The sequence below is a fragment of the Paroedura picta genome, chromosome 3 (genome assembly GCF_049243985.1).
Source record: "Paroedura picta isolate Pp20150507F chromosome 3, Ppicta_v3.0, whole genome shotgun sequence".
Taxonomy (NCBI): Eukaryota; Metazoa; Chordata; class Lepidosauria; order Squamata; family Gekkonidae; genus Paroedura; species Paroedura picta.
Genome location: NC_135371.1, coordinates 15134617 through 15153571, shown reverse-complemented (window position 1 = coordinate 15153571; position 18955 = coordinate 15134617). Strand labels below are relative to the sequence as shown.

The following is an 18955-nucleotide window of genomic DNA, read 5'->3' as shown; positions in this document are numbered from 1 at the left end:
TCAGCATCCTGTTTCACACAGCAGCCCAGAGTTTTGCCGAAACAGGCCTTCTCTTGATGCTGCCTCCTAGCCCTCTTACTCGGACCACTTTCCTACCCCCCTTAAGTTCCCGTACTTGGCAGCCACTGAGAGGCATCTCTTCCATAAATCACTCTAATCCCTTCTCAAAGCCATTAGGGCCCGTGGACATCGATCTGTCCACTGGCAGCGAATTCCGTAATTTAATTACTTGTTGAGTAAAGTCTTTCCTTTTGCCAGTCCTGAAACTGCTATCCGTCATCTTCACGGGCTTAGGGAGCAGAGGATGTGAACGCTGCTCTATGAAACCCTGGAGAACCATTATGGGTCAGCCAGTGAAAGTAGGCCTTGACTGACCAATGGCTTCAGTATTCTGCATTCAGCACTGATGCTCCATGCCAGTGCTTGTGGCTTACAATCTGTTGCAGGGTTTTGCAACCAGCTTGCTGGGGTACAGCAGCACACCTCGAGAGCCCCTCGGTATGGGGGATTCCAAGATTGCAGCCGCATGGAGCTGGCAGCTACCACCACAGCAGTGCTGCTTCTTCCCCTGTGGCTGGGTAAGTTGGCTTCGTGGGTCTTCAGTTGGGCATCGTTGCTGTCTGTCTTGGGGGGGGGGAGGCATATTTTTGTTTTGTTTTGCACATGGGGCATTGCAGGCAAAGTGTGGCGGGGTATGGAAATGGGGGGCTGGTTTTTATGTCTGCATATTTTTAAATTTTATTTTTTGGTTGAGTATCGGGATGTGGCAGGGGGCATGGACCTCAAAGCCTTCCACGGTACCTCAAAGCCTGAAAAGTATTTCAGGCGTACCTCCATTGTCTGTGTGGAATGCAGCGTTTGAGGCAGATGATGCTTTATGAGTGTTTTAGGCTGATCCTGCATTGAGCAGGGGGTTGGACTAGATGGCCTGTCTGGCCCCTTCCAACTCTATGATTCTATGACCAGCCGGCTTCTGTGACTGGCACAGCTTTCAAGGGCTGATGAAGGGACAGAAGGGAAGGGAAGAAGGTGACGTTTCAGAGTTCCTCCACAGTATAGTGGAGAAAGAAATGTTAAGATTCCATTAAGGGCTCCCCAAGATCAGAAACAAATGAATTGCACAGTCAAACACAGAATTTATACTGATAAGTAGACCCATCATGGTGGTGATATTATCAATTTTACTATCTTTCACATTAAGACATCCAAAATTGGAGCACCAATCAGGTAAGAGGTATGATGTGTGCAGCAGAGTCACAAGATTTTTCACAAAATTACACAATATCAGCTAAGTATGGGAAGACTGAGACCTTGGATGAAGACAGATGTAAAAAAATTAACTGCATTCAATCCAACTATATCTTACTACTACAAAGTTCAAATTCTGGAGGAAGAAAGAGTTTTATACATTTGAAGCAAAACCTGGCTGTACAGATATCTGATCAGGTGCCCCCTTGTGATATTGCTAGCCTCTTCTCATTCTCCAAAGCAGCAAAAGTAAACTTTAAAGGGAGCTGATTGGTTAGTGTCAGTTAAAAAAAGACTTGGGAACTGATTGCTGAAGGGAACTCAGTTTAGCTATGACAGAGAGCAGTTTAGAAAAGACTGAGGAAAGTTTTATACTTATTGAGAGCTGGGAAGGTTGGCAAGGAGGAGTGGAAAGATTGGTGAAGATCTCCATTTGAGTCAGGAAAAGATATTTTAGTTACAGAAGTTATTCTCTAACCAGTGGGAAAGGGAGATAGCTCGAAGAGTGGAGTGATACCTGTTTACTTGGTGGTATAACGTTCTGAAACCTGAGGAGTCAGATAAACTCAAGAAAGTGAAACCAAAGCTTCCCATCTCTGAAATTCTAAGTGTATGTAAAGCTTACTGGAATCCTATGAAGTGGAGTTTGTGATTACAAGTCACCTCAGAGTTCTATTTGCTTCACCTCAAGCATTTTACCCCTCTACATTGAATAAAACATTTTGTTCATTTTTGAACGTTAAAAGGCCTCTGATGTACCATTTTAAGAAGTTTTCATTAAAGAGGGTGATCTTATCTCTTCCCTCAAGTTCCTGGACTGAGCCAGCATCCGAATATAACACTGTGAGAGAGTGGGACAGACATAAACCTTCGCCAAAAGACAAAAATTAGATAAAGAGGCTGCTCAGCCAGAAAGGAAGAAAAAATGGAAGGAAAATCCTGCATTTCAGTGAGGGAACGGGGATAAGGTCATCATACCACATGGGAAGAGGCAAGATGGGCAGCTGAGCCAGGTTTGAGTTTGAGTCACCACAATTATTAAACTGGGAGGAAGCCAAGCTCATTCCTTGGTTGAGGAAGGTAATTTTTTTCCTGTGACATCGGTTTCTACCCTACATGTTGCTAGTGGAAAGACAGTTCTAAGGAACTCAATTGGCAGAGGTGAGTAAGAGGAGGCACAGCCAGGGTTATTCATTGCTCCACCTCTTGTGGGTAGCAGGTGTGTGTCTTGGCATTGCATCACTCCTGGATGACTGAGATCGCATCTCCTGTCCCCATCACAGTCCCAGCCAGCCATGGCAAAGAGCGGTAGGATCCGGGTATGTCGGTGACTACGTACTGAACCAAGGGTGCTGAAGGCATCTCTCTGCTGGTGCCCTTCTTGCTGGTGCGTACTCCAGCATTGGCAGGAGAAAGTTGGTAAACGGAGCTGCCTGGTGCTGTGGCCACCGGTATTTATCAGTGAGGAGATGGTACAAGTCGTAGGAGGAGATCCTAGACAGCCGCAGAAGCGCACCTGCCGATCAAGACAGAACACATTTGCCACACCATTATTTAATAAAAATAGAGAGATGCCACGTCTTCTATGTGTGAGGTGACCAGGCAGTATTCAAGGGCCGCCCCACGTGTAACTGTAGTAATCTAATCTACAGGTCATCAGGGCATCCATCTTCATGGAATGGCCACAGCTGGCTCACCAGCCAGCTGAAGCAGGTGAAAGCCAAAACTGCTGAAAGGTGCCCCCAGCCATCTGACAGCCAGGCAGACAGACAGACAGAATATGGCTCTGCATATTTCACTATCGCAAATGCAGACTTTAATGTGATAGGAAGAGCATTTCATGCAACACACACACTCATTTGCAAACGAGTAAGAGTGCTAGGAGGCACCAACCCTCGTGCCCACATTCTCACTTTTTCTGCTGAAGAAGCCCGATGCCTGTTTCCAGAAGAAAGCTGCTTGGGGTGGAATTCTGCCTAGGAGTTCAATGATCCGAGCCACGTGATCTGAAACAGATGGAAAGCAAGTGGTGCCGTTTTACAAGAGTTTGCATTTCCTTCAGTAGAATCCCAGAAGACTATCTAACTTACCGTCATCTCTAGAGAAGTACCGTCCAGCTTGAGGTTCAAAAAGACGTTCTCCGGTTGCCAGCTCAAAAGCCTGCAATGCAGAACAGGCCTCAAATCAGTAAGCTCCGCGCCCGTGTAGATCCGACGCCCAAACAAGGTCGACAGAAAGATCTCTAGAACCTTAAGTGAGGCATTTGAATTCCCAGTCCCAATTTGAGAAGCAGGAGCTCAAAGTGATTACGGGACAAGGGGAATTCAAATTTAAACTAGAGAACCAGCATGGTTAAGTGATTAAAAGTGGCAGCCTCTAATCTGGAGAGCCGGGTTTAATTCCCCACTCCTCCTCCACAAGCTGGGTGATCTTGGGCCCATCCCAGTTCTCTCTGAGCTCTCTCAACCCCATTTACCTCATAAGGTGTCTGTTGTAGGGAGAGAAAGGGAAAGCCGCTTTCAGACTCCTTCGCAGGGTACAAACCCCCCAGCTTTTCTTCTAAATCCCATCTCAGCCAGAAATCTATTGGGACAATCATGCTCACTCAGCCTCACCTACCTCACAGGATTGCTGTGAGGACAAAATGGACACGGGAAGAACAACGCATGCTTTCTTGAGCTCCTCAAAGGAAGGACAAGAGCCAACACATTTATTTATTTAATTTATACACCGCCTCTCACTGTGGGGTCTCAGGGCGGCGACAGATGTCTGCATGGTGGTTCCAGGGCATTTGGGTGACGACTTCTTTCTTAAGGAAGCACAACGCAATCCACTTGAGAGCGGAAGTGTGGTGGGTGACTTTCCTGTCTTCCCTGCCCTCCCAACTGTTCCCCTTCTGGGCCCCTCAGTGTAGTCCCTCCCCCACCCGTGCTCAGACATCCAAATTGCATGCACGGGCTTGAGAACCTGCCAATACACACCCTCCCCCCCCCTTCCCTTCAGGGGTGGCACGTTTTCACAAGCTTTCTAGAGCCCCTTGTATTTTCTTGCACAGCGGACCTTATTTCTAGTGTAAAGAGATTTGAGTTTTCTTGCCTGTTTCAATTACAGGTCAAGTGACAGGGGGGAAAGGCTGGGAGGAGAGTCTCTATCTCCATCCTTTTCATTTTCAAAAGTGGGCCGGAAAGTATATCTGCGGCTAGAAGAGCACTGTCAACTTTGGTGTCGGCGTGGTATAGTGGTTAAGAGCGGCAGCCTGCAATCTGGAGACCCGGGTTTGATTCCCCACTCCTCCTCCACATGCAGCGAGCTGGGTGACAATGGGTCAATAACAGTTCTGTTAGATCTGTTCTTGAAGAGCAGTTCTCTCAGGGCTCTCTCAGCCCCGCCTACCTGATGGGGTGTCTGTTGGGGGAGAGAGAAAGGGACCAAGCCCTATGAAGATAGGTTGAGGGACTTGGGAATGTTCAGCCTGGAGAAAAGGAGGTTGAGAGGGGACATAATAGCCCTCTTTAAGTATTTGAAAGGTTGTCACTTGGAGGAGGGCAGGATGCTGTTTCTGTTGGCTGCAGAGGAGAGGACACGCAGTAATGGGTTTAAACTTCAAGTACAACGATATAGGCTAGATATCAGGAAAAAGTTTTTCACAGTCAGAGTAGTTCAGCAGTGGAATAGGCTGCCTAAGGAGGTGGTGAGCTCCCCCTCACTGGCAGTCTTCAAGCAAAGGTTGGATACACACTTTTCTTGGATGCTTTAGGATGCTCTGGGCTGATCCTGCGTAGAGCAGGGGGTTGGACTAGATGGCCTGTATGGCCCCTTCCAACTCTATGATTCTAGGATTCTAAGGTGGATGTAGGCCAGTTTGAGACTCCTTTAGGTAGTGAAAAGCAGGGTATGAAAACCAACTCTTCTTCTTCTTCAGTTGACTGGATGTTGGTGCCTCCCTTCGGGGCTTCTTCTCTCTCAGGCTTCGCTCAGGAGAGATGACCAGCATTCCAAAGGCAGTCACCATCTCTCATGCCCAGGCTACCACGGCAGACGGGTGCAGCCCTACCAGGCATGCTGTGCTCCAGATGTCAGCTGGGGTGCCATAATCCAATCCCAGAAGGACCTCCAGGGCTCGATAGGGCTGGGTCTGGATCTTCCTGGAGAAGGACTTGTACTGGAACAGAAGAAGCCCACAGCCGATCAGCCAGCGGTGCTCCCTGGCACCCTTTTGCTGCTGTCCCCAGGAATATTTACTTCTGTTTGGGCAAAGACGTCTGCCCTCCACCCCACTCCAAAGGGCAAACCTACCCTCCCCTACCATGTAGGAAAACCCCCCAATGGTACAAAACAATACAACGATGCAATGGACTGGGTCCAAGAAGGGCTTTTGCTGGCAAAAAGCAAGGAGTGGTCCCCATGACCATCCCAAAAGGCCATGCTGGAGATTATATGCAAAAGCCACGTGGGACAGGAACTATAGTTAGGAGGTGAACTGGGTGGGATCGAGTGGAAAAGCTAGCTGGATTCAACCCAAGAACGCAGCCGCTGTAGACCTGTTAGGCTGCAGGTTACCAAACTGGCAGTTCCAGGCAGTGGGGACCTGAGGCTTGCCCAGCCAGGATCAGGCCCCACAAGCTTGGCTATGGGGTGTTCTAAGCTGCCTCCTGGTCTCCTTCGAAGCCAGCCTGCTCCTTGGCTCAGTAGACCCACAATGCAGGGCCCAAACAGACTCACTCGCCGCCCACTGAGTCTGACTCCCTGCAGGGCGTTATGACAGGGAGCTGCGGTGCTGACAGATGGCAGGATCAAGAACCCAGGCCAGGTGCTCTGAAGGGCTCAAAGGGGGGGGGGGGAGACTCACAGTCCAGCAGGCGCTTCCCAGGTCTGCAATCCTGACTCCCATCTTCATGAGGTTGCAACCGTCCAAGAGAGCAGCCATGTCGTCTTTGGCACGGAGAAGAAGACACAAGGAAATGAACAAAGGACCTTTCCTCTAGGACTATCTGATAGAAGGACCTATCTGGTGACCAGCAGACAGAATCCCTTCTCGGGAGCATTATCAATTGGGATGTTCTCTACCTGCAGTGAGAAAGTGGTATGGCCCATTCTACCCCCTCAGGACTTCACCTCCATGGATCCGCTCCCTGCATAGACTCTCCCCCAGTGAGGTTCTTGGGAGGACGTGCCGCCCTTGACCTAATGCACTCAAGATCCGTCTCTCAATGGGTACCTGGCCTCTGCAGCTTCGCCCCTTCACTGGAGGTGACCGTGTTGTGCAGGAGGGTCTTCAGGCTTTCCTCCGTGACGTACAGCAGGATGTTCTCTGGCTTGATGTCTGCGTGGATGATGCGGCACTCCTTGTGCAGGAAATGCAGACCTTGGAGCACCTACACAAGCCAGAGTGCGACTGGGTGTCAGACATCCAGAATGCTGCGGGGTCCTCCAACCGTCATCCCTAGGAGCTACCTTGAAGGAGAGCGGCATGCCCTTCGCCTGAGTTTTATCCTCTTACCGGGAGGCCACGCCACGGAGGAGGCTTATGCCCAGCCAGCAGGAAGTATTGGGCAAGATCGCAGCTGAGTGGGTTGCTCTCTGCCGGGATTCAAAGGCCGGAATCAGGCCCCAGGCTGTGGCTTCTTTTAGTAAGCCAGCCCCCGCAGAAGGACACAAGAGCAGCTCTGGTGGACCACACCAAAAGTTCATCTTGTCTGCCATTTTGTTTCACGCAGTGGCCAACCCGATGCCCCACAGGGCCAAAAGGAGGGGTACAGAGGCTGGAACCACCCCCTCCTCTTATTCAGAGGGATACTGGCTGAACATGTGGTCTCCCTTAGTCTCCTGGGCTAAGGGCATGGATGGACTTCTCCTTCTATGAATGTGTCCAACCCCCATTAAAACCCGCCTAAGGGTAATGTTTTTCCTTTGGCTATAAGTTGGCAGCCTGGCTAAGGGTCTCCTGCCAGGGTCTCCTGCCAAGGGGGAGCCTTGCATGTCTCAACGGAGAGAGGCACCAGATGCCTTTGTGCTGGAGCCATACCCAGCAATGCTTCCCCCCCCCCCATGGCAGAGACAGATCTGCAGAGGCAAGTGGGACTGCCCAGCAGGCGGGGGAGAGAAAGCAAACCCTCTCCTACATCCCCTGAGCCATCTTTCAGCTGCCCTTCAGGAAAGGGAGGGGCCACCCGAAGAGCCGACCTCTCCGTCCAGGGGACACCTCTGCCTTCACAGAACCCCTGGAGAAAAGGGGGGCACCCCTCGTTCTGACCCCTCTTCCCCATACTTCCGTTCTTTGGGGGGGGGAAGGAAATCGTAACACAGGGGCTCAAGTCCGCGCTTACCTGACGTGTCACCTGCTTGACGAAGGGCAAGGGGAGGCCCTGTGCTCCCGGGCCGCTCAGCAAGGACTGGAGCGAAGGGCCCAGCAGCTCGAACACCAAGCACACATGTGGGACGGGAGGGGGGCAGAGTCAGGGATCCATGAGTAGCCAAAGACTTATTTCTCTCCCGCAGCAGATCTTTCTCAGCGCCCTTCCCCATCATCGGTTGCCTCTAGAAGGCTGAGAAGATGCCTGGGGCTGCCCCTGGTGGCTCCTTGGCCATTTCCCCCTCTTCTAGCAGCCCCTGTTTGAATTCGGAACACAGCTCAACAGGAGGGGATTGTTTAGCTCCCCCCCCCAAAAAAAAGTTTTCATAATCAGACACAGCTTGATGATCTCCTACTGGGGGAGGGGGACGGAGGGGGGACACTCAAGCTTTGTGCAAGAGACCCCCATCTTCACATCCACAGGGGGGAAATGGCAAATTTTCAGGTCTGGAAACACTGCAGGGAAAAGAAATCTGCCCCTGGGGTCTTGGACCATAGAATGCTCAGCACCAAGTCTACAGTCCTCGTCTCTTCCACTGTGCGAAGCCTTTTCCTCTACAGCTGGAAAGGAGTAGTCAGTGTGAGTTCCTTGGGCAAGGGGTGTCCTTCCTGCCTGCAGGGACTCACAGGTGAAGCCAAGAAGGCACCTGCATGAAAACACCCCTGGGGCCGCTGAAAGTCTCCTCCCACAGCCAGTTTCTTGAGAAGGTAACAAGAGCCCTGCTGGATAGGACAAGGAATCCTTCTAGTCCAGCATCCTGCCTCACACACTGGCCAGCCAGTTCTTCTGGACAGCCAGCAACAAGGCACAGAGGCCTATTCCTTCCCCTGATATTGCCTCCAGGCGTTGGGATTCAAAGGAACAGTGCCCCTAAATGTGGAGGTTCACCAGTCACCAGGGCTAGCAGCCACTGATAGACCTCTCCTCCATGAACCAATGACATTTTCTCAGCTGCCAGCTGCCAGCTGCATGAGGTACCCCCTCCCCAGCCCCCCTTCTGCAGCCATGCAGAGCTGTAGCGCAGCCCCTTTCTGAGGTCAGCAGCCCAAGTGGGGCTGTCCCGGAGTCTGTTTCCTCTGAGCCAAAGGATATGAAAGCCGTTCTCTCCGATCATTTTAAAATCGTCGAGCAAGCGGATGACGTGATCTCCGGCTTGGTCTTTTCTTCGCTTGCTGTTCACCTGCGGAAAAGACACCTGCCTTCAGGGCCTCCTAAAGAGACTTTGCCCAGCCCTTGGAGGGCCTGTCTGGAGGCCAGCACACACAGCGGAGGAGGGGAAGGGAGGGGAGGCCAGGCAGCAGCAAGACTCCTTGAGTCCCACGGATGCTCCAGTTTGGCCGGTGGGCCAGATGCCCAGTATGGAAGAGGATGATGAGAAGAACAGGCGAAGGGTGGACCTGCTACCAGTGCCCCAGTTCAAACCCCACGGCACCGCCAGCAAAATTGGGGTTGAGGGGTTAGGCTTCCGAGGGTCTAAGCTCCCTTGGTCAGCGCTTGGCCTCTTGAAAGCTCATACCCTGAAATCTTGTAGGTCCCCAGAATTACAGCCCTTCTCCAGGAAACAAAGATCAGTTCCCCTGGAGAAAACGGCTGCTTACAACATGGACTTTCTGCCCAACTGAGGTCTCCGCTGTCCCCAAGCCCCACCCTTGGCAGGTTGCACTCCCAACATTCCCAGATTTCCCCCAATCCGGAGCTGGCAACCCTGGCTGACAGGGCGCTTCTTGCAGGGACAGAGGTTGGCTTGAGGAAGCTCTTCTGTCACGGGGAGAGGCAAATGCCTCAAGGCCGGCCTCCTCAGGGGGATGGTGCACTCTGGGGGAAGGGCTTCAAGGGTCGCTAGAAGGTGCTGGGCTCAGAGTGACGTACGCAGCGCAGGAGCACGACTTCATCCAGGGCAGCCTCTGCAAAATTCTCCCCTCCTTTGGGCACCTTGACGGCCACACACCTCTTCTTCCTGGGAAAAGACACCAGCCTGTGTCAGTGGCAGGAGGAGGAACAAGAGCCCACCCGGGACCCAGATCTATTCCGCTTTCCTCCATTCCGGTGGCTTCAGAGCTGGCAAACCTTCTGGCTGGAGGAAGAGGGGCCCTGCTCTTTGTCTGGGTGCGGGAGAAAATCAGTTGCGCCTTCCTGCCCGTAACTCTAAATCAAGGGGATAGGGGGAAACGAACCCAAGGGTCCAACATGCATGGGGAACACCCATGATGAGTCACTCTGCTGCACATCCTTCGGGGTACGCTTGCCCAAAGTTTGCCCCCCCACCTTCCTGATTAGAAGACGTTTCCCTGAAACCCTGGCATGGACTCATCTCCAGCCAGCGACAAAACGGAGCTCCTCCACCAGGCATTTGCCTGAGACAGACAACAGGTCCCCCCACCTCTGACATCCCCTCCATGGCCTGAACTAGTCTGTCCTCTGTAAGGGCCTTAGCTAAGTTCCTTTCCTAGTATATTGTTTAAGATCACTTAAATGGTGTTATTTGGATTATTGTTGTTGTTGTATTTGTTTATGTTGCATATTCATTCGTCCCATGTATCCCCCATGTTGTATGTAAACCGCCCTGAGCCACATGGATGGGCGGTATAGAAATCAAATAAATAAACAAACAAATAAACAAATAAATAAATAGTAGCTGAGGGATTTCTGCTGGATCGACATCCCGCATCTAATCCCAGTGTCCCAGCATGGGCACCCGCAAGCAGCCACCCTGCAAGGCTGAACCAGCTGCAGCACTGATTGCTGACCTCTGCCTTTAGGCTCATGTGCACACACACATGACCACTGTGCCCTGCGATCACAACAGGGAGGAATCTTGGACGGGACACAGGAGTTTTATACAGTGTGAACGGCCCATCCTTCCTGCCTACGCCTTTGTCAAATAACCTCTTTGTAGGGTGGCCAGGACCCTCTGGCCCCCAGCAGGGAATGGGGGGTGGTATGGTTGCCTGATCCAGTTTGGAAACCTCTGGGAATTTGGGAATGGAGATTGGGGGAGGAGGACACAGTGCCCTAAGAGGTCCACCCTCCAAAACATCCTTTTTCTCCAAGGGAACCAATCTCCACAGTCTGGAGAGGAAGAGAAGAACTGTTTTTTATACCCCGCTTTTTGCTCCCCAAAGGAGTCCCAAACACCTTCCCTTTCCTCTCTCCACAACAGACACCCTGTGAGGGAGGTGCGGCTGAGAGGATGGCGCCTGGCCCAAAGTCACCCTGCTGGCTGCATGTGGAGGAGTGGGGAATCAAACCCAGCTGCCTCTCTTAACCACGACACCACGCTGGCTCTCCGTTCTGTAATCACAGGGGTTCCCCAGGTCCCCCCTGGAGGCTGGCACTCCTGTCTGTGGATTTTTGGTTACTGCTTGAATTCTGGAAAACCAGGCATAAGGGTGAGGGGGGTGGGGTGGAATTATTCACCACCTGGTTGAATCTGAATTCCCAAACCCTCATTTGCCACCAATATGGGAAACGTTTGCAGGAGAGAGCTGGCAGGTGAGGGGAGGATCTGCTGCCTTAACTCCTTCCTGGACCCACTGATTTGACTCTGCAAAAGCTTTCCCCTTTTAATACCCAACATTCTTCCCTGCACCCCCCCCCCTTCAGCTGTGCAGGGGAGGGGGAGAAAATTAGCTACACAACAGCCTGGGGAGCCCTTCCAGGTTGGTAATTGATGGGTGTGGAAGAGTGAAGTGGCCAGGCTCTGATTTACAGCCTCCTGGGTGATTTGTAAACGTCCCACAGCAGCTGAGGCCCAGGACATAAACTTCAAGGCAACCCTGCTGCAGTTCTCTGTCAGATTCAGGCTGCTCTTGGAATAAGGCTCAGAGCCTGAGAGATGTCATTCAGCCACAGGGGAAAGATTGTTTGTTTAGGACAAAGATACACTTAACTTTCTAGGAACCTGAGGAAGGCACTTTACAAAATAAAACGAATAAAAACATTAAAGGAGGGTTGCCAGCTCTGGGTTTTGAAATACTTGGAGATTTTGGGGTGGGGGGCTGGGCAGGGAGAGCTCAGCAAGGTAGAATGCCAGAGTTTGCCCTTCAAAGCATCCATTTTTCTCCAGTGGACCTCTGGCTGTCTTTTTCTCAAAGGGGGCTTAAAGCAGCCTGCCAGGGGAAGAGGGCAATTCTGAGCCAGGAAACAGCCCCGTAGGGGGTAGAGTTCAGTGTCTTTCTTCCTCAGTGCATGGCTGTAATCAGAGTCAGATGCTTTTAGAAGCTTTCATGCGCAGTTGACCCCCACATCAAGTTTCTGATTTCAATCCTGAGGTCTGCCATGGTAGAGTTGGCATTCAAACGAAAGTTTTCTGGATCCCAGACTAACCACCGTGCTGTTGGCTGTTGTGGGCTTTTGTCCCAGGCCACCAGACAGAAGGAAACATGCCCACACCTATTCTCCTTTGTCCTCAGAACAGATTCTTACCTTCAGGACCGTTCCCCATGCTCTGTTGTTAGGGATGGAACATTTCACTCACCCCATGTCTTGGCAAAGCCAGACTGTTGAGAAGTAGCCGCACCCCAGATTCTGTATCACTTGGTATCTCCCATTGAAGACTTCTCCTTGACTCACCGGATAGTAGCCTTCTGCAGGGAGGGAGGGGGAAAGGGAAGCATCAACAGAGACACTCAAAGGGCCCATTTTCTGCAAGCCAGGATGGGAGCCCTGAGGCTGGAGAACCTGTCAATATCCTTTAGTGCTTTTCTAAAACCTGATGCTGATCTACTGATTTTGACACCATGAACTGTTTTCAGCTCTGTGTTGTTTTATCCTTTAACCCTCCCCCATGGATGTTTTTATTAGTGGTATAGCGCTCTCCACATATAGTAATATTTTTAAGGTTCATGTTTTATATCTGGTTTTGGTTCTTTTGTCATTTTTACCTCATTCCAAGGCTGTAAGTTGCTGTGAGACCCTTTGGGTGACCAGCAGCTAAACAAATCTAAGAAACAGACATCCAGATCTGACCTTGCCTACACATATGTGCAGGGCGTTCTACTCTGCTAATCAGACGGACAATGAGTTGCCCTTTTCTAACACTGCCAGCCACTCACCTGAGCAAGATGCTGAGACATCTTCGGGCCATTCTGAAGCCTCCATGGCAGGGCTACAACTCCCCGGGTTGCAGGATGGTCCAAAACTCAAAACCATCTAAGGCAAAGAGACAATACATCTACAGGCCAAGGAAATCATTAGTGTTTTACACTAGTTAATTGAGTCTCCTCTGTTGTAAAGCTGGAGAACAAACAGTGGAAGGCACTGAGGGATGGTTGGATCCAACTCAGAGAAAGCCTGAGAGAAATGATTCAGTTGAAATACATTTTTCATTAGTTATAAGGAGGCTACAGATGGCAATGGGAGTCTGTAGAATTTTGGGCTGGTGGTGCTGGAGGCAGACCACCGTGGGCAGGACCAGAACAGCAGAGGACAGGCACAGAAGTCCTACCTGACCCACGAGAGGGATGGAGACACAGCAGAGAATTTTGCTTGGTCACCATAACAACACTCACCCTGATCCACTCCAGGTTAGCAACCAAGGACCCCAAGCCTGATTGCCTTTTGTTTCCCTATGGGCAGAATGACTGAGGGTGACTGGGGGACTTCTCAAAAGCTTCACCACCACACACAGAGAGAACAGAACCCTGCGAAATAATCTACAGCAATTTAAACACGGCAGTATGAAATGTCCAACAGGGCCGCTTCTCCCAAACAGGGGTGGGGGATAAACATTGGCTACACAACGGTGCTTAAAATAATCATCTTGTTATGGTTCTTTCTCTTGCCCAAGAGTGATGCTGAAAGATATCTAGATCCTGAAATATAATCAAGGCAGGCGTGTGACTTTCCACCCGCTGGTCTGGAGATGAAGGGGCTGCCCGGTCAGCTCAGCGAACACGTTCCCAAGTGAATAAAGTCCTCCTCCTTTACCACTGTTATTGTAATTGCACAAGCTCAGTCACTTTAACATGAATCAGTGTAGGTTGCCAACCTTCAGGGGGGTAACAAAGCAAATGGAAAGGAACCACAGCAGTATATAAGAAATCTAGATAACAAGGGTAAATTGCTGAAATACTGTGACATAGAATGGGGGAAAGCAAATATTTCCTTTCCCCAATTCTATGTCGCAGTATTACAGTAAGCTCCAGGGAGAGCCCCTGGAATTACAGTTGATTTGGAGGAAACAGCAGCTTTCAAGGGTCAACTCTATGGAATCATATCCATCCCTGAGCTCTGCCCTTCCCAAATTCTGCCCATCACAGGCTGTGCCGTCAAATCTCCTGGCTTGGGAACTTCTTTATTCTAGGAACTGGGAAACTACCAGTTCTAAATAACAAAGAATGCACACCCAGTTGACAGGGGAGCCTCCTGAAATGAGTGGAAGGGGATATTCTAGGACAGTACCTGGAATATAACCTAGAATCCTCTTCCTTCAAGTTCAGCCGGACTTGCCACAGGCTCAGTTTCTTCTGGGGAGCTCAGCAAGTGGGTCAGCCCAAGACTGATCAGGACAGCCCCTGATCAGGAGGGGCACAGCACTGGTGGCCACAGCCGTCCATCCACACGGTCAGCCAATGGCACAGCCAGAGGACTGAGTCTTCAGCTGGGGCAGTGCCCCTTTCTTGAACTCTACCCATCGGGAGACTGATTGAAGACACTGCTTCCCAGCAGAGGGCGCCCTCTCAATGTTTACAAGGGGATCTTCGGGGCGAAAAGCTGTTTAGACTGAGCCAATGGCTGCCTGACTCTCACCGCTGTCATGAGTAACCAGGCAAAAACTGGCTCACTCCCAACGTGAATGGCTAGGCCGGCTGGGAAATTCCTCGGGGGGGGGGGGAAGAGACCTGGGTGCTGAACTATCAGCTTTCTGCATGCCACTAAGAGCTTTCCTGCCCTCTCCGTTGACAACCTCCAGGCAAGGCCTGGGGATCTCCCCGAATACCAATTGATCTCCAGACCACAGAGATCACTTCCCTTGGAGAAAAGGGTGGGTGGGTGGGATGGCATTACATCTCTGCCGAGCTCCGCCCACATGAGAGGCTGCACCCCAAATGGCAAGGAATCCCCCAACCTGGAGTTGACAACTCTAGGAGCCCCTGCTTTTCTCGGGTAGAGTTTACACATTGTGCTTCATTCAGACTCCGAGGCAGCATGGTGTAATGGTTTAAGTGTCGGCCTGGGATCTGGGAGTCCCGGGTTTGAATCCCCGTTACGTCGGGCACTTTCGGTCCCCATTGGGGAGAAAGGTGGGGTGTAAACCAATAAACTGTACTTCAATCATCAGCAGAACAAAGCCCGAGTCAATAAAGTTTTGTTCAAGATACATGCTTTTGTGTGCACACACGCCTCCTCAGGTATAAGGATCATCAACCTAAATATGCACAGAATGGGAGCAGGAGCAGGGAGTGGCCGCCAGTACCCTTCTCTCTTCCCTCTACACGTCGTCGGAGAATGTGTGAAAAGAACTAGGAGGAGGCATCTCTCTTGTGCTGTGTTATAGGCACAAGACCCGTGGAATCTGGGAGGAGATATCTGGATCCTGGCAGAGTAGGGCTGCCAGGTCCAAGTTGGGGAATACCTGGAGCTTTTGAAGGAGGAGGGGGAGGGGGGAGGATTTCTTATATCTGATTTTCTCTACCAGAGAGAGTCTCAGAGTGGCTTGAAATCACCTTCCCTTTCCCCACAAGAGATACCCTGTGAGGGAGGTGAGGCTAAGAAAGCCCAGATGTTATTGCTTGGTCAGAACAGCTCTATCAGTACTGTGATGAGCCCACCCAGCTTGAGAGGGAAGCCCGAGGAGGGTGGGGTTTGGGGAGGGGAGGGACTTCAAAGGGATCTAGTGCCACAGATCTTCCACCTTCCAAAGCAGCCATTTTCTCCAGGTGAACTGATCTCTGTTGCCTGGAGAGATCAGCAGGATATCTCCAGCTACTACCTGGAGGTTGGCAAGCCTAATCCTGGAGAGATCAGCAGGATATCTCAAGCTACTACCTGGAGGTTGGCCAGCCTAATCCTGGATAAAACAACCGCCCCTGGCAAAGCCACCTTTCTTCCCTCCCCCATGGCTTCTTTCCTGGAGCCATTCTGCCTGAGAAGGAATGCCACACGGCTTCCAAATACGCCTGCCATGGAGTCAAACATTCCCTATGGCAGGCGTGGCCAAAGTGTGGCTTTCCAGAGGTCTGTGGACTACAATCACCATGAGCCCATGCAGGTGCTGACAGGGGCTCATGGTAATTGTAGTCCATGGACCTCTGGAGAACCGCACTTTGGCCACCCCTGCCCTATGGCTTCAGCCCATTTGTCCCTCGTGCTGTTCCCCTTCTAGACTTGAGCAGCCAGGAAAGTGGTTTCTCTACCTGCACGACTTCCCATCTTCCTACTCTCATGCCTCCTCTGCTTCCTTGAATTCTGGAGCTGGGCTGTTAGGAGAATGCCTGGCATGTCTACAAGGAGGCACAGCAGAAATGATGTGATGGGCTTGCCCTGGAGATTTTCAAACCCCGGCAGCTGAGCCAGCGAGCCCCCTGCACTCCACGGGGCTGGAAAGACGCCCAGCCCAATCTCCATTTCCCAGCTGCCCTTGCTTGGATTTTCAGAGGGATTAGGCAGGATTGTCTGAAAGGGACAAGCATCCCCTGATGGACAGCTGACCTGGCCTCAATGGGGAGGGCTCAGATCCCCCCCCTCCAACAAAGAAGCTGTTTTCATCTGTTCACGCTTCACCAGACTTCAGCAAGGACACCGTGCAGGATTCAGTGCCAGAAAGCCACCGCTGGGAATCCCATGTAAACCTGCCTCTGCACGCACCAGTGATTGTAAATTGTGCACATGCATGCAAAAGCAAAAGTTGCGACCTTCATTCCAGCAGGGGCATTTGAGCTCGGTCGAGAACGTGCAGAATGGGCACGCAGAGCAGTACCCTGCAGTCCTCACGGAAGAGCTCCCGCCCCATGTAGATTCAACACATGCATCAAATCAACCCTTCAGGGTGTGCAACGGCGTCTCTTCCTGGGAGCTGCCAGTTTCCGGAAAGGGCCCCTGCCACCACTGCTGGCATAGTGCATTTCCAACCAGAAAGGCATCCGCATTTCAAAGCGCTAGCCAGGTAGCTACCTTGAGAGAGATCTCAAGGCATGAGCGGTCTCTTTGGGGGATATCATAACATTCCGGCCGTATTTGCCTCCCCTGGGGAACCCAATGCAGCAAAGGCTTCCAACTTACTGCCATGATGTGCCAGGCCTGACGCTCCTTCCAGCCCCATGCGGGGCTCTCCCTCTCGGCAACTCTCAGCTGCACTGCTTGGCAGGTTCTTGGGAGCTCCGTCCAACACGTTCCCATCGCTTCCCTTTTTAGTCCCTGGGGCTGGCCGAGGGGGGCGGAGGGGGCTCCCTCCTGCACGATCGGTGGTATGTATGCAGCAAGGAAAGAGGGATGGGATTGGCTCGCCCTGCGGTCTCTGGAAACATGGGTCCAACTTCAGAACAGTTCAGGGACCCCGGACAGCTGGGGCGGTCTCATTTTACCATCCCCTTTTTGCCTTGCACCTGTTGGAACAGTTTCCTACTTTGCTCTCCCAATGCTTTCTTGGCCACCTCTCTGCCCAGCTACCAGAGCAAAACCTGGACTCTCCCGGGAGCTTATTTATAGATCAACATTTACAGATCGCTGAAGCTGGAAATGCAAACTTTTGCATCGCACCGTTGCCCCTCCCTCTGCCTCTTGCGGAGTCTCCTCCTGCAGGCGTCCAGTTTTCCTGGCAAAGTTCCTCCTGCTCCAAAAGGGGGAGGGAATTTAGGATAGCCTTGCCAAGTGAAGCTCTGTAGAAAACAACTGTTGATTTTGAGGCTGGAACACTGATGCAAAGATGAATGGATTTCCTTGGAGCTTGTGAATGCTCCAACAACCATCTTCAGTCAGCACCACACACCTTTGCAATCTCTGAGATGTCCCCAAGATGGAGAGGAGTCTTGAGGAACCTTAAAGATTCAAGACTGCTTCTTCCTTTTTGTTGCAACCATGTAACACTGCTTCTGGAATTTGAAATTTGCAGAGAACACCTTTGTACGAGTACCACCTGTGGTTACCATCTGGTCCATTTAAGGAGTTTAACATATCATCTCTGTATCTAATTCTGAATTGAACAATAAAATCCACACTGTGGGGCCAGGGAAAGACAGGAGTTATTTTTCTATAACCAGAAGAACAGCCAGAATGAACCTTGGAGAGAATAAACTCGCTTTCAACACTGCCTGTCTTCATCAGTGGCTCCAAGTACAAAGTAGAAAATACATAGAACATTGTGTAGGAATATTCACCTCTGTTAGTCTCTTATAATATCCCTAGACCCCAGCAGGGTTCTCCATTTATGCATGGTATAGCAGGGATCCTGTGGTAGAAACACCTACAAATAATGAAGAATCCTACAGGCGTTATTTCTAGGTATATTATAAGAGACTAACATAACAAGCGGTGAATATTTTCTACAGATTCTCTATATATTTTCAGACAATGTTGAAAACGAGTTGATTTTTTTTCCAGGGCTCGTTTTGGCCCTGTTCTAGGAACAATAAAAGAATTCTTTAGCCATTACCAGCCTGCCTCTTTCTTCGATTGTTAATCTCGGCTGATGAGTCTTTCGCCTCTCTTATTTTCCTACAAACCAGGTGGAAGCCGATGACATACTGAAGGCTTCTCACCAGGATGCCTCCTGGAGCGAGTGACTTGTCAAAGTTTCATCTTGTTCTTTAAAGCCCCCAAAAAACTCAAATAAGAAACACATTAGCAGAAACGGGGGTCAAAAACAGCTGCCAACTATATTCAGCCTTTGCGTTTTGAAATGAAGGGCAGAACATAGAATCATAGAGTCGGACCCTCCTGGGTCATCTAGTCCAGTGGTTCCCAACCCCCGGTCCGGGGACCGGGACCGGTCCGTAGATCAATCGGTACCGGGCCGTGGCTCCTCCTCGTCCTCCTCCCTGGCTGCTGCCTCGGGGGCTGCCCTGCCACTCTGCCACCAGCTCACCTTTGGTGGTCTCCAGCGGCCGCCATGGCTGGGGCTCCCCCTCAGCATAGCACTGCACAGCTGTGGCTGGCAGCGCCCCCCAGCGGGCAGCAGGAAGTCAGGGGCATTGGCGGGAAAGCAAGTGGAGCAGGGGCTCAGGCGGCGACGTCCATCGGCAAAAGACTACCCCCCTGGGCCTCAGTAAAATTGTTAAGTGTTGACCGGTCCCCAGTGATCAAAAGGTTGGGGACCACTGATCTAGTCCAACCCCCTGCACTATGCAGGACGCTCACAACCCTATCGCTCATCCACTGTAACCTGCCACCCCCTTGAGCCTTCACAGAATCAGCCT

General features: G+C 51.3%; 1 protein-coding gene across 1 annotated transcript; it reads right to left on the bottom strand.

Moving 5' to 3' along the window:
• Nucleotides 1-1163: 1163 nt before the first annotated feature.
• Nucleotides 1164-12808, bottom strand: LOC143831657 (SRSF protein kinase 3-like). The gene is made up of 11 exons (XM_077324832.1): nucleotides 12656-12808; nucleotides 12079-12187; nucleotides 9471-9558; nucleotides 8694-8781; nucleotides 7575-7681; nucleotides 6467-6623; nucleotides 6098-6180; nucleotides 5303-5410; nucleotides 3339-3408; nucleotides 3162-3254; nucleotides 1164-2764 (listed from the first exon to the last, which is right to left on the bottom strand). Exons 1-11 carry the CDS (start codon nucleotides 12750-12752, stop codon nucleotides 2580-2582), a joined length of 1185 nt encoding a protein of 394 aa, XP_077180947.1. The 5' UTR covers nucleotides 12753-12808; the 3' UTR covers nucleotides 1164-2579.
• Nucleotides 12809-18955: the final 6147 nt, after the last annotated feature.